Here is a 16364-nt window from a genome sequence, read left to right on the forward strand (position 1 = left end):
CTAGCTCGACACTGTGTTATCTCCAACTCCAGCATCTGCAGTTCTTGCTATCTCCTTCATTTATGGTGCCCCTTTTTCATAGTAAAATAACACAGAGGCATTACATAGCAACATGTGGTAATGGTGACAATGATGGTTCCTCAGGGAGTGAAGCCTGATCCAGGTCTGTGGTACCATGTACATCTCAGCGGCTCAGGAGGGGAGGAAGAATAGTGGAACAGCAAAAATGGTAGGTCTTCATACAGGGATCATAAAGACAATTTTGCAGCAGTTAACATAAATCCAGAATGGTGCGTTGCCTCCTTGGCCATATGGTTAGGGATCTCACAGAATGGCTGCAGCACATTCCCCTGGGGGACATAGTTCACATTGACTCTAAAGCCATCGGTTGGGAAAAGGGATGAGGTCCTAAAAATAGACACTTGGGAGTTAGGAAAGAAATTAAAAAGTAGGGCCTCAAATCTCAAGATTTCTTCTAGCATCATGTAGGATTGATTGTTTGAACATTTGGCTGGCGAATTGGAAGAGGAAGGAGGGCTTCAGAATTGAAACACTGGGACTACTTCTGAGGTAGATGCACACACAAGCTGGAGGGATTACACCTTTTCAGGATGGGACTGATATCTTCACAGAGAGAGCTGATGGTGCTATTGTGTAGGGTATAAATGAGCTTGGCAGAGATTGGGCAACCTGTGACTTAGCTCAAACTGGACGAAAGTAAAGCTGGTCACATGTAGTAGGAAAGTGGCATGTGAAATTAGAAGCAGATGAAAATGAAGGTGAGCATCAACTAAACTTAGGATTCAGAATAACGTAAAAATGACATTAAGTGTAGACTACCTGAGCACATGCAGCATTCACAAAAAGTTAGATGATTTAAAGGCACAAACAGATGTGAATAGGCATGATCTAATTTCCCTTGCAGAAACATGGTTGTAGGGTAATCAAGACTGAGAACTGAATATTCAAAGTCATTCAACGTTTATGAAGTGTAGTCAAACAAGGAAAAGAAGGTGGTGTTGTGCTGATAATAAGGAATGGGATCGCTATATTAATAATGGAGTATTCCAGATTGGAAGAACAAAATTATGAATCTATTTTGGTGGAGGTAAGAAACAGCAAGTATTAGCAAACATTAAAAGGAGTTTTTTGGCCATCAAGTGGTAGTGATACTGTAGGGCATGCTACTAATGAAGAGATTAGAGAAGAATGGAGCAGTTGTCAAACGGTGACTTCAATCTACGCGTAGACAATTGAGCACTAAGGCTGTGGAAGGTGAATTTCTGCAGAATGTTAAGGATGGCTTTCTGGAATTATATGTTGAATAACTGACGAGACACTTGGCTATTTTAGACCTAATATTGTAAAATGAAAACAGGTTAATTAAGACTCTTGTAAAAAAATGTTCAGGGATACAGACCACAAAGTGATAGAATCCTATGATCTGTTTGAAAGTGAGGTATTTCAATGTGAATTCAGTGTTAAATCTGAACAAAGGAAAAGTTTAAGGGACAATTTAGCTGAGATGGATTGAGACATATTTCTGCAACACAAAGGCAAATAGGCAATGGATAGCTTTTAAAGTATTGTTGCATGTTTATGCCAATAATACATTCCTTCAAGGCACAAAACCCCCAAACGTTCAGCTACTATCTAACAAAATTCAAGATGCCTGACACCATCCAGGATAAAGTAACCAATTAACTGGCACAATGTCCACTCTCTCCATCACCAATACTCAGTAACAGGGGTGTATGCAATTTAAAGAATGCACTGCAGAAATTCAGCAAAGCTCCTTAGACAATATCTTCCAAACCAATGACCATTATCCATCCAGAAGGACAAAGGCATGATACATGAAAACAACAAAACCACCACCACCAAGCCACTTACCATCCTAGAAATGTATCACCATCCCCTCACTGTCACTGTGTAAAAATCCTGGAACTTTCTCTCTAATGGCATTTTGGGTCTACCTACAGTACATGGACTGTAGGCAGCTGACCACCACCTTCTCAAGACCAACTGGACACAGGCAATAAATGCTGGCTCAGCCCATAACTCACGAATGAATGAAGGAAGCATTTTTTCTACAAACAGCAACACAATTGGTCAAAGTAAAGATTTTGTTTGGGTCAAAGGTCAAGATGTACACATGCCCAGTTGGCACACATTTGAAGCAAAGGATTGTGAGCAGCATTCAGTCTGCAACATTGACAAAGCTGCTGGACCTACGCTACCAGGTACATCTATAGTCACTAAAATAACTGCTTTTTGTCTCATTTTACGTTCCACTGTGGTTTTTTAAACACATTTATAAACTCCTATGCTGACTTTAACCTGTAATCTCCCAGCAAATTCTCTGGTCTGGCAAAGGTTTGGTTCTGAGGCAGCCAGAATACAGAGGTACGACCTCAGTTGCCATCAAGCAGTTTGACCAAGATTCACTGCACTTGTTTGTGGGAATGGTAGGGCTGTACTCTGAACAGCGACTGGCCCTGGATTCTCTAGACATTTGACCAAAGAGAGGTGATCTCATTGAAACCTAAAATCTACTTAAAAGGGTTAGACAGGGTAGATACAGTTAAGATGTCTCCCTGTGCTTGGGGAGTCTTGAACCAGGGGATCACAATTTCACACTAAGAGGAAATGCCATTTAGGACTGAGATAAAGAAAAACATGTTACTCAGAGGTTTTTGAATCTTTAGAATTTTCTACCCTAGAAGGCTGGAGAAACTTAGTCTTCGAGCATGTTTTAAGTAGGAGCAACAGAAGCAGCCTGAATTTCTAAATACCAATGATGTAAAGAGGTATAGGATAGGATTGCCATCAGGCAATGACTCTGCACTGATTAACTATTCATTTTGCAGATTACGTTTGCTGTGGTCCCTGAATATTGTGCTTTTAGTATTTAAACTCCAGCACATTATGGATGTTGTGGTTGGTTGGCTTGCTGAGCTGGTTCGTTGTTCTGCAGACATTTCATTACACTCGGTGACACCATCAGTGCAGCCTCCAATAAAGCGTTGTTTTGTTTTCCCACCTGGTTATTAAACGCTGGAGTCTGTTCAGCCGAGTTACCTCACTTCTGGGTTCCCCTTGCAATGGAGGGTATATGGTGTCGAGTTTTATATGTTTGTAGATAGGCTTCTTAGAAGTGAACCAGGCTTCTAGGAATTCCCGTGTTTGTCTCTGCTTCGCCTGGCCCAGTCGAACTGGTGGTGAAGCAGAGATGAGCATGGGAATTCCTACAGGCCTGACGCTCCATGAAGAAAGCCATCAAAAAAACATATAGAGCTAAACCCCAGATACACTCCATTGCGAAGGAAAACTGGAAGTGATGTAATTTCCAGCTCAACAGACTCCAGAGTTTGTGTCTTGGCTAGCATCAGACCCAAGATACTTCCCCCCAGATGGGAATTCATTTGGAACAATTAGGAAATAGCTTCTATCAGGGTAACAGTTTCAGTTTGAAAATCCCAGACCTGAAGGGTTATTTCAAACTAAGTTTGTTTTTAAAGCTCAGCTGCATCAGTAATCAAAGAAATGGCCAATCAGGAATTGAAAGGAAGTGTTAAGTTAAACCTACAGATGTCACAGAAAGGCAACTCTCTCACTGGTAAGAGAGACTTGATGTTGGAATTTTGATTTGCCATGTTTCAAGTGGTTATATAAACACCTTCGATTGTCATTTATTTTATGTACTAAACTTGTTTCATTGTTTAAACCAGATCTATAGTATCTTGTATTGTGTGTAAAAACCACAAAATTTATTAAAAAATGATCTATCAGCCTGGTATCAGATGACTAGTTGGAACAACAGCTCTCGGATCGAAGAACTTAGTGTGAGGTGAGGCATAGATCTCATGATGTTCCCACATATCTGCTCACCCTCGTTCTTCTCGACAGTAGAGTTTATAAATTTGTGAGGGGCCAAAATAAGATTTTGGTGTCGTGCAGAGTAGACATGGCACTGAATGTCAGTTAAAGGTGATTAGGCTCTTCAGTTCAAGATGATCAATGGTTAACGTGGACTAAGACTGTAACAAGGATTCTGCAGCTAAGTAAACCCAAACTGAGCATCAGTGAGGTAATTATTTATGTATTCAAAAACTTGTTGACGACTTATTTTGACCATTTTACTGCCAATTGAGAGTAGGCTTATAAGGGTGGATTTCTCTTTTGTTTTTGCGTGTGGTTACGAGATATTTCCACAATGCAAGGTCTATGCTAATACTGTATTCTGTATATACTGTATAACTACAGTCAGTCAATTTCGTGTCAGTACATCCACAATGCAATTCAGGACAAAGTTGCAGGCTTTTGATCCAGTAACACTGAAAGAGCACGGATATATTTCAGAATCAGTTTGGTGAGTACTTTGGAAGGGAACTTACAAGCGGTGGTGTTCCCAAATGTCACTACCGTATGTCCATCTATATGGTGGCCCTCATGGCTTTGAAATGTTCCATGCAAGGAATGCAAAAACGTAAACTACGAGTAGGCAACTCAGCGCCTCAAGTCTGCTCTGCCATTTAATGTTATCACAGCCAATCTCATCTCAGGCTTGACTCCACTTTCCTGCCTTGCCCCCGTAACCCTTTAACCCATTACTGATTAAAAATGTCTCAAATTTATTTAGTATTTTTGGCATTCACCACATTTGGAAGTATTGAATTCAAGATTGACAACTTTTTGAAAAATAGTTCCTCCTGTTTTAAAACTGCATCCAGTATCCTAAAACTATGGCTCTCATTCTAAGTTGCTCTACAAGGGGCAACATCCACCGAAGATCCACTTTGTCAATTCCCTTTAGCATCTTATATACCTCAAATCAATCTTCTCTCAGCCTTAAAGAATCCTTGATGAACTTCTGCAATATGTCTTGCTTCGAATGTACATGCGGAGACAGTGAACGTGTAATCAAATGGCACTCAATTTATTATTACAAAGAATATGGTTCTTGGCAAATAACACAGTGAGAGGCTGGAAACACAACAGGCCATGCAGCATCAGAGGAACTGGAAAGCTTGTCATTTCGGGTTGGGACCCTTCTTCAGTTCTTGGCAAATTTGACTTTGTCTACCAACCACAATGGATTGAAGATGAGAATAAGATTCCTGCTTATGATGTTTACTCCCTGTTGTGGTGTTTCAAGCAACACTCAACAGACAGTTGAAGGCCATAGAAGGCAAAGGCTTTATTCTACCAGTGTGCATATGAGGATGCAGCTAAAATGGTTCAGTTCAATGAACGAAGGTTTCTCCACCTCTTCAGTTATGGTTGTTACTCTGGCACACAATTTGTCACATTGACATCAATCAATCAAGCACTTGCAACGCCCAGTAACCACGTTCCTTGAAAATGCAAACAGATTCCCATTTACAGCAATTATCGCTTGATCACATCAACGCGTTTATAACTTACATGCACAATCATGCTCATGTCTCTTTGTGTAACTAAATGGTTCACGTCTCCTCTTGGGTCTGCACAGTCCTAAATTAAGTTTGCATTCTATGTTTTGTTTCGACCCTCACAAACCTCAGCCAGTTGGCATCCTACACTAAAGTTGCAGCCTGCTATACACCAAAAATCCTTCTAAATATCTGTCAGGTGTCTAATTAACTTGAATTTATGGGCATTCACACTCCTTTCCAGAAAATGCTAATCACCACCATTTATCAATGTCGCCAGAAAAAAGGTGATTCAACAAAACATTTGTAACTCATTACATAAAAATTTATTTCTTTTCCTTAATGTAATAAAACCAAGCTTCATGACATTTATTTTCAGATTAGAAATAGTAAAAAATCTTTCACCATGATATGACACAGATAGGAGAGATGTATGTGGAACTGAACCAAACTTAGCCAACATTGACAAACAATATACAAGGAATACAATTTGGACGAGTTTTAAGATTTTGTTTCTGCACACATATTTACATGAACATGAACAGTTATTGAAAAATTAAACTATTTTCCATTGTTGACATTTAAAGTAGAAATTCCAAGGGTATCCACAACCAACTGAATGGCTTTTAAAGGATCCACGATTTCTTTCATATTATCTCTCCTTAAGACCCAGTCTGGTTTTAGTCTGCAACACAATCAAGGAAAAAGTTTAGCATATGCGTTATTTAAAACAAAAAGCAGGAAGAGACAAGGGACAAATGGAAAAGATGAGCACAAAATAATGACAACATAATTACAAAGTAAGAAAATGGGTTCTTACTTAGAAACTAAACTTGTTCGAATAGGAGTAGCTGGAATATATGAAATGCCATTGCAAGGGGTAGACATCCGCAGTTTAATATTTATTCTGTCTATATCCATCTTGTGCTTTCTCACGGTAAGCTCATAAATGCTAAGGATGCGATCCACTGCTCTAGGCAAGAATCGAATCTCCTGAAAACAGAAACTACCGTTAGTGCATCAGTTTTATCCAAAGGCCCATTTGTATTCCCTGCTTAAGTGGGAAAGAGGAAAAAATCAACAACAAGTGAACCAAATAATGCAAAATCCTGCAGATGCTGTAAATCTGACAGAGATCTGAAGTGGAATCAAGGCAGACTCAGTGCTAACTGCTTCTCTCTTCACGCTTGCTGCCAAACCTGCGAAGTTTCTCCAGCATTCTGTGTTTGTATAAGAAATTAACCATAACACAATTATTTATTTTCTACAAAGGCAATTTACCTCAGCAAAATGGAATTTATCCACTAGAATGCTACTCTATTTGTACAAAATAAAGCACAACCTCAGAACAAATATTCATCTATTAAATATGAATCAAACAGCAGACTCGGCAATTGCCACATTTTATTCAAACTGGCATCTAACTTTCTTCATAACAACGAAATCCTTTAGAATATACACTTGTAGATATATTTGCTCACCATTGCTCTCTTCGAATCCTTTGAGAGAAGGGCCAGTAAACAGCAAACCTTTGTAAAAATGCTGCTACACTTGTTTGATGTCTTGTCACCAGCTTTTGCTCTATACGTTTGCAGCAAGTCGAGTAACGTATTAATGGAATTGTCCACTTCATACACAACAGTAGATGTTTTATGATACTGGAGGACATTAAAATCAAAATGCAATTTTATTCATTCATAACTAAAACTAAGCGAAATCTTTATGCCGATAGGGAAGAAAATCTAAAAAGGAACAGATACTGCAATAAGGTAAGAAACTTTACAACCGTAAATATCCCACATGGTTTTTATCACCATTCTGGTATTTTATGTTGTTCAAACAGAAGGAGAAATCTGCCACGTTATTGGAAGGCCGGGGGTGAACAAAAAAAATTGTGCTGATGCAGTGAGTAGTTCCTCTTCATCATCATGACCACACTGAAATCACACAGCTTACCAGAATCCTGCATAATAGTCCCGTAGAATGCGTGAACAGTTATTCTTTACGGTGTAAAATCAACAACCTAAAAACATTCAGAATAAGCCTGTCTTTTCCAATGAAGTTGTTTTAAAGACATAATACAGTAGATTATAGAGTTCATGGTCGTTGCCTTTTCCCTGGGATGGAGAATTTCAACTTTAGGGTCTACATTCTTAAGGTGAGAGAGGAGAGAGATTTAAAAAAAACACGAGGGGCAAATATTTTTACACAGAGGTGGTTTACATGTGGAATGAACTTCCTGAGGAAGTGGTAGATATGGGTGCAATTACAACATTTAAAATACATTTGGATAAGTACATGAATAGGAAGGCTTTGGAGGGATATGGGCCAGGAGCAGGCAGGTGGGACCAGTTTCATTCCGGAGTATCTTCGGCTTAGATTGGTTGGACCAAAGGGTCTGTTTCTGTGCTGTATGACTGTGATTCTATCTGTAATTGAACCTTACTACAGTCAAAGATGAGACTAAAAAGAAATAATCAACTAGAAAGAGCTCATATGTGAAACACTGCAGGTTAACCCCTTAAAGGGCAAATGATGATAATTCAAAATCAGCTGTCAAGGTCAGAAATTAAAGGTGTTAGAAGCACCATAGAAGAGGGATCTCATGAAAAGTAAAGCAGATTGAATAAGTCACCACTATGTGAAGCTGCTTTACCTTGTTTCAAGTATAAGAAGAGGGCATAAACTGCACAAAGATTGATGAATTAAAAAATAATGTAAGAAAATATTCTCAGTAAGCAAGTGAACCTGCTGATGTTAAAATTGCACAGAGAGAAGATGGAAACGATTAGAATTAGTTGATATATAAACAGGCAGTCATCAGGTTGCAAAGGGATTCCATCCTGGAGTTCGTTCGTAAGTCAATTTGGATGAAAGTTGGAACAATGCAGGTCAATGAAAGGAGTCATTCGTAAGTACAGGAAATGTTTATGTATGTCAGATCTTTAAAATTACACTCCAGTACAAGATCACGTTCATGAGTATGAGCATTTGAGAGCCATACCTTCAAAAATTAGGAACCCTATATAAATGCAAAGATGGATTTCTTTCAAGCAATATTTTAGGTTACAATACGAGTAACATGATATGATATAGGTGGTAAACTTGGGGTAGCAGGTGACATGAAACATTGAACTGATTTTCAGGTTAGCAGCAGAATTATGGGTCAGGTTACTTCTCAACATTGCATTTTCATCTTCTAATTCTCCCTGCATGATTATCATATTATCAACATGCAGCATTGCAGCAGCTCTCTCAGGAAAGTTGCCCAAGATGAGAATAGAATTCCAATTTGGGCAAATTAGGAGACCATGTACAGAATTGAGCTGAAGTACTAAATAAACATTATGCACTCTAGACCTCACCCCTCATGCTTACTCGTTACTCCTATTGCTTTGCCCCAATGCCCATTATGGGCACAAGTCACAAGCCCTACTATAATTTTGGGAAGTTCTTGAGATCATCTTGAAGCTAATCAAAATAAACAAACAGCCATTCTAAACCTCTCCAAAAAAATTAAATAAGAACCCAAAGCTATCAAAACCAAGCTCACTATCTATTTGTGGCTTTGTCAGCAGCAGCTGCCAAACTAAATACAAGTTGGTTTGGAACTCAGTCAAATGTTCACTGCAGAATTGCAAAGCACAACTTTGTCAGCAAAGCCTCAGAAACTGAATCACTACAATTCTTTTGAACTAATAGGACCATATGCCCCACCATTTCAAACGGCTAAGCAAATGGCTCAACTTTGAATCAGTGTAAAGACTAAAGCATAATGTCCAAATGATATTTCTGTACTGTTGAAGGAAGAAAAGTATTTTAAATCTACTGGATAATGTTCTCGAAAGTATCTGAGCACCTTCACAATACCAGTCAATGTAATTTGATTTAGAGAACAAATCCCCATAAATCACTGCTTTAAAAATACACTTCAATCATATGACATCTAATTGTAACATATCAAGTTGGCAACACCTTTCAAAATCGTATGTCAACAGGTTGCCAATTCAAAACCAGGCTTTCTCCAAGATTCTCGATGGACAATCTGACGTATTGCATGCAGGCATGAGGAACTCATTCATCTAGCTAAAAATATTAAACTATGGGATATTTTAAATTGAAGTAGGCATTTACAAGGCTAAGCACAATGTACATATCAGCTCTCATTATTCCCTGCATCAGTCAAAACGGCAGTTGGCATGAGGTTGTTGGGGAATTTAATCTTGTAATTCCCCAACATTCATTCTTGGTCACTCAGCATAGATTTCTTCAATGTAAAGAGGGCAAAATCTGACTAATTTTCCCAAAGGCTTCCATCATTCCAGCTTGCCTGAAGTAAGGGCCAGGTATAGACGCTTTGACAGAAATTAATAACTGTGCTAAATGAAAACCTTCATTACTATATCATTCAACTACCAATATAGTAGGCAATTCAACTAGATATAATGGTCTTTTTACATCTAGCAATACTGCTACTGGTAAATATTAGCCTTACATTAATTAACCTTTTACCAATATCACAGTGCACACTGAGAAAATCTTTGATCATTGAAAACGTTGAGATTTGTAGCTAAATCACTTTGAGAAAAACTCTTAAAGAATGTATTCTTTCACAGGATTATGAGCGTTACTGGCTAGGCCAGCATTTATTACACATCCATAATTGGCCAGAGGGCAGTTAAGAGACAACCATATCGCTATGGATCAGTTTTGAGGAAGGGTCACTGGACCCGAAACATTAACTCTGACTTTAACTCACAGATGCTGCCAGATCTGTTGAGCTTTTCAAGCAACTTCTGTCTTTGTTGCTGTGGATCTTGTTCAGGCCAGGCCAGTTAAGGACAGTGGCTTTTCCCAAAATGAAATTAGTGAACCAGATGGGTTTTTCCCAACAATCAAGACTGGCTTCATGGTCACCACAAAACTGTTAATTTGAGATTCTTATTGAATTCAGATTCCACTATACGGCTTGGCAGGATTTCAACCTAGGACCCAAACATTACTGGATCTCTGGATTAATATTCTAGCGATAATACCACTAGGCCTTCGCCTCCAATCAGGGGGCAAGCTAGAGTTAACCAATGTCCAAGTACACAGGGCAGTCCATTTGGATGGAAGAGTCATAACAGTTATAACTTTTAGCAAGTCACCAATGCAGTTGTATCCTTACAACTAATTTAAATTCGACATACTTAATTCTTTATATCTACTTCAAAACAGGAGGGCTTTCTTAAACCAACCAAACAGATGTATCTTTAAAAAGCCCTTTTAAAGAACAGAATTTATTTTAATGGGTTAAATGTCATTTAATACAGATAGTACCTTTGAAAGATTGAGGAGAACTTGTACTGCATACTTAATGACATCCATAGAAGGCACACTGCGGTTACAACTCCTGATCAAAGTCAAAATAATAGGCGTCGCTCCACTTCGGGCAAGATTTTCACAGCAAGTGGAAGATAATCTGGTTGCAGCCTCTGAAAATAAATGGTTAATGTTAAAATTATGAGATCCTCTGTGATTGGGATTAGCAGATACTTCATGAAATTAGCCATTACGATCAATACCCACTTCAAGCCTAGTTTTAGATATGAACAAAACTCAGCTTTTCAGAGAATACATGAGAAAACACTCCCCTTCCAATTTGCTCATAAAACCCCTCCTAAGCATCCTCAACCATCACCCCAAACAAGTGCTAGATATCAGAGACTTCTCCATCATTCTGTTTCATAGATGGGTTCTCTTTGTGAGTTCAAGTGGTTTATTTCACATCATTTTTTGCCAAGTGACATAAAATGTATAGAAAGATCAAACTGTTAAGGTGCATTTGCAGTTGGGATTATACAGGGGATGCCAGCTTCAGCAGGATCAAAAATTTAAACAGTTAATGTAAAATGACTTCACATAACTCAGTTAATAGGAGAGACTAATCTAATTGTTTCTCATCTGATTTTACTATATTGCACAAGTGAAAAAAAGTGAAAATATACAAACCTAAATGTTTCAAAGCTGCAAGAATGTGAGAGAAATGTTTGTATTTAAGAATGTAATCTAGTGCTACAGCTGTTCTGTTGCATAATTTCTGCTCCTCAGTGCTGTTTTGATTAGCCTGTTCAATGTGGCGTCTGATAGTAATTATTTGAAGATTGTTGGTTTTCTTGCGCAAGCAATATCCTCTCCACAAAGCCTACAGAATTAGAAAACAGTTTTGATATTTTCTTTGACAAATAAGTACATTATTCCAATAAACCTACAGTCTATCAAGATCAAATTGAAGTATTTATAAAAAGTATGCATACAATTGTGAAACAGCACGATAACCACTGTACAATTGACTTGCAATCAAAATAAAACAAATTAAAGTTTTAAAGTAACAAAGTGTGAAGCTGGATGAACACAGCAGGCCAAGCAGCATCTCCGGAGCTCAAAAGCTGACGTTTCGGGCCTAGACCCTTCATCCCATTATCTCTGATCACAAAGTTTTAAAGTATATGATATTTTGAAACTCCAAAAATAACCAGAAAACTAAACTGTACAAAATGTACTTTTTCTTTCTCATTAGTTGCTGAAATAAAGCAAATACTTTAACTCAAATCAACTGCCAACCACAACGAAAGATTTAGTACCTGTATTTTGATAATTGCACTGTGAAATCTTTGCTTCCGGTTTTTCTGAAGAAAACGTCTTGCAACTTTCTGAATTATAACAGCAGCTTTGTGACGTCGCATGAGCCAGATCTTCACAGTTAGCTGAACTACTATAATCTTATGATAATCATCAAGATATTTTCTGCGTTGAAGACAAGTTCTGAACCATCTCTATAATGAAGCGTACATGTAATACCGTGCGTTAATAAATAACCTATTCAAACCAGCAAAAGCATTAAGGGAACATTCAATACCATTCAACCAGGAATAGATTTCGGAAAAGCTGGAGAAATAGCAAAATAATAATAGCAAAATATCAGATTAAATACTTCAAGCAGATTGGATGAACAAGTAGTCATTCAAGGTAATTTTGGCAACAGCCAATCAACTGAGCAGTACCAGCATATTTGAGATTATATGACAAAATGAGCAGAATCGTGAAGATTGTGGATTCAAGTCTCAATCTATGATTTAAGGTCAAAAATCAAAGCTGACATTTTGGAATGCTGCATTATTGGAAGTGCTATCTTCAAGAGGAGAGGCTAAAGCAAAGCTTCTGACTTGCCTATTCAAATAACACAAAAGATTCAACATCCTGGTCAACAACTCTATGCTCAAACATAACCACCAAAATGGACTTTCTCATTCATTTTCTGTTTTGGAATTTTATGTACTGTGGCCACCACATAGACAACTGCATCCTCACCATTTGCCTTCCCACCTGCGCTTTGGCAGGATGAACAAAGGAGCAACATTTAAACAGCATCTGGACAAGCATTTAAAATGCCAGTGCATAGCAGGTGTGGAGCAAGTGCAGGTAAGTGGGATTAGTAAAGTTTGGTGTCTGTTGGTCAGCATAACCATGGTGGTGGGCCAAAGGGTCTATATCTACGCTGTATAAATGAATTCATCTGATGTTACATGAAAGTCATTCTTCAGAAGATTAGGTATTCTCAAACAAACTTTAAAAAAAAACTTTTAAAGGCTCAAGTAATCATAAAACACAATGGGGTTAATTTGTTTTGTTAAACTGCACAGACACTGTAAAGGTATTTGACCTGTGTAGTGACCAGAATAGTTCTTCATTGTCAACAAGTATAAACTGCCAGCTTTTTAAGAATTGCTGTTTTAAAATGATCACCTGGATTGAACTTCACCCTTTTCTTTTTTTTTTACCTGAATGAGGATGACAGAATTGATTTCATCTCTTGCACATTTAAGAGTCCTGTATCTTTTGTACATTCTTTGAATCTTAAAAGCACAAAGGTGGTGATAGACAGCAGCAGCAAAACGAAGCTTCTTTTCTGCCGATTTTTGTTCAACAAGCTGTAAATTGAAGAGGAAAAATAAATACTGAAGCAAAGGAGGCACTTATGGCATTCTAGCTACTAGGGAAAAGTCAAAATTTAAAATCCAAATAGATAATTTACACCTTTCACAGAGCCTTCTGGAACAAATTGTACATTCAACTTAAATATGTATCTTGAAACCAAAATCATTTTTCCACTTCCCAATTTAAGCTCCTTATACTGACAAATGAAATGCACTATCCCCAATGATTCCATTGCACGAAGGGCAGTAGTGATTTTCACAGCTACTCTCTTCATCCCCTGTGCCCTGAATGCAAGCAACTGGGGCTGTATCTTTGCTTTTGGGTTTTAACATTTTTAATATTTTGTTTAAGACAGTGATGTAGCGGTGTAACATAATTTCTCCCTTCATTCAGCTGACACCAGGTCAGAGAGTTTTAGCTCAGATTTACCATTTATTTAGTCTTTTTTTAAAAGTAGTTTATTCATGGGATTTAGACATGATTGGCTGGGCCAGTTTTTATTGTTTATCGCTGGTTGTCCTCGAGAAAGTGACTGTGGGTGCTTTCTTGAACTGTTGCAGTATACGTGCTATGGTAGACACACAACATCATTTGGGAGGGTGTTCCAGGTTTTTGACACAGAAACACTGAAAGCATGGTGATATACTTCCACGTCAGGATAGCAAGTGGCTTGGAGAGAACCTCCGGGTGGTGCTGTTCCCATGCAGCTTGTCCTTCTAGATGTCAGTGGGAGTCGGTTTGGAAGATGCTGCTGGAAGAGTTTTGGTGAATTTCTTTCACCCCATTTACCAAATCCAGAAATTAACAAAAGCTCAACAAGCCCCAACTGAAAATTGAACTGATAACACATTTTAGGATGATCACATTGCACAGATTTCCTCGAAAAACTAAGTCAATTATCCATTTCTCCCTGCCTGATAACAATTTACATTGAACAATGTATTTCATCAATTTTGAGACAACTAGCATGAATTTGGTAGAGGTAAATTTGGTAGTGCTTAATGAACTTGACTGAACATTTAGATGAGAAATAGAGTTTTTGTGTTATTTAATGAAGAGACATGTAATAGACTTGCTGGCAAAATGCCTGGAATAAAAATTGGTTATGGTAGCATGAATACAGAGTGATACAGAATAGTCGAGTGATAAAGGATATAGAACATTGATGAAAGGTTTTTTTGGACTGAAGGGTGATATTATCATGTCCAGGAAGGCATGACAGTTTTAAACTCTTATTTTTAAAACGGACATGCCATTTAATATGGCAAATACCAAAACCAATACTTAATTAAAATATGTACAGACACAGCTACATGTGAAATTCACAAGTCCTTTTAAGAATGAACCATCAAACATGGCAATAAACTAGGAACAAAAACAGAAGTTGCTGGAAAAGCTCCGCAAGTCTGGCAGCATCTGTGAAGAGAAAATCAGAGTTAACATTTCAAGTCCAGTGACTCTGCCTCAGAACATTTTATGACAATACACCAACTGCTCAATCTTCCTGCTTCACTGTGGACAATAGAGATGTTGAAATTTGTTGGGTGTTAGGTAAATGTAAAAATGATTCTGACCAAACTTCCACTGTTTTGACGTCTCATCCGAAATTCAAACACTTTGCTGTCTCAAACACCTGGTGTGAATAGCCACAATTCACAAAGTATACTAGCTCAACACTAGCTTTTTTGGGAAAGGATAATTGGGCTTGAAACAGGCCAGGTGCAAGACATCATGTTTGTTACCTGTTCTTTTAAAACTTGCAGCAGAAGCTATTTGAATCAGAAATGTGAGGAGAGATAACATCTGAAACATTATGAAAAGCTATTGAACCAGGTGCAAACCAAAAGATAGCCAAGGTAACATAACAATAATTTAAGTAGAAGAATGACTCTCCCCAGCATGTTCCACCTCAGGTTCACCTGACATCCGAGCAATTCAGCTGCAAGAAACCCTGACGCTTATCAAGCATCGTCTGCAATACAAAGCCTCCTTTCCAGTTGAAGCATCAATTCAGTTAAGAACCATGCCTGCCAGGAAAGACACGTAAAAAAAAAGCTCTTTATCTCCTTCATCTACAGATAAATCTTTGTGTATGTGATCGTTGAGATGTTGTTCTCAGCACCTGAGACAAGTGTTGTATAGTAATTTATCTGGTTTGTTTTAAACTCAAACATTTGGTGTTGAAAATTATTTAAATTGAAACAAACCTCTCCGTGGGCAAGAAAATACATTAACCTCACAGAACAAAAATACTTTGATCACGGAAAAATAAGACAACATATAAGCTCATGTCTGTGACAAATGGAGGTCGACAAGCCAAAGTTGATTCACTACAAATATCAAAATCTGACTTCAAAAGGACGTAGGAGGGAGATTGAGAAAAAGACAAAATTGTTGAAACAAAACAGGGAATTACAGCAATAAACTTTGGGCATACTACCAATAGAAATTAAGATGGCTACATTTGACATGAAAGCATTTCTGCAAGAGGACTCAACTTAGTAAAAATTAGTACCACTAAACATAGGGCAGTTAAAAACCATAGCTAAGGAGATAGACTTTAACATGTACCTTAAAGCATGGAGTCAGAAAGCAGTAAAGATGCTGGTTTAATATTTGGGCCTCATTCTTGATTCAGGGCAAGTAGAAGTTACAGAATTTGAAACAGGCCAAGTTATCTTAAATCTGCTTGGAAGAATGAAGGCTACAATTACAACTTAAAGCAAGGAAGAAAGGAGAAGACCAAGTGCAGAAGAACAAAGAGAGAAGATCAAAGAAAGAACAAAAAAAAAGCCTAGAAAGAAGGGAAAAAAGAGAATTTCAACTGTTTCAGGAGGAAAATACTTAAAGATTGAGTAAGAGTTACAAGTAAGAAAGACATGGATTTGAGGCTCTTTGGAGCAGCTAGGACCTAATAATAATTTCAATACACTTAGGCAGGAAGCACATTTTGATTTCCTGAAATATTCC

The 16364-nt window shown here is 37.9% G+C and overlaps 1 protein-coding gene across 1 annotated transcript in view; it reads right to left on the reverse strand.

The window, feature by feature from the left end:
- Nucleotides 1-5717: 5717 nt before the first annotated feature.
- The window catches only part of aspm (assembly factor for spindle microtubules), a 67163-nt gene continuing 56516 nt past the window's right edge, over nucleotides 5718-16364 (reverse strand). The window contains exons 23-29 of the mRNA XM_048539438.2: nucleotides 13238-13387; nucleotides 12041-12232; nucleotides 11409-11601; nucleotides 10737-10891; nucleotides 6896-7072; nucleotides 6235-6407; nucleotides 5718-6099 (exon numbers count right to left, since the gene is read on the reverse strand). Of these exons, the coding sequence (XP_048395395.1) occupies nucleotides 5976-6099; nucleotides 6235-6407; nucleotides 6896-7072; nucleotides 10737-10891; nucleotides 11409-11601; nucleotides 12041-12232; nucleotides 13238-13387 (1164 nt within the window). The 3' untranslated portion in view covers nucleotides 5718-5975. The remainder of the gene's footprint in view (nucleotides 6100-6234; nucleotides 6408-6895; nucleotides 7073-10736; nucleotides 10892-11408; nucleotides 11602-12040; nucleotides 12233-13237; nucleotides 13388-16364) is intronic.

Source organism: Stegostoma tigrinum, chromosome 8 (assembly GCF_030684315.1).
Source record: "Stegostoma tigrinum isolate sSteTig4 chromosome 8, sSteTig4.hap1, whole genome shotgun sequence".
In the NCBI taxonomy this organism is placed as follows: domain Eukaryota; kingdom Metazoa; phylum Chordata; class Chondrichthyes; order Orectolobiformes; family Stegostomatidae; genus Stegostoma; species Stegostoma tigrinum.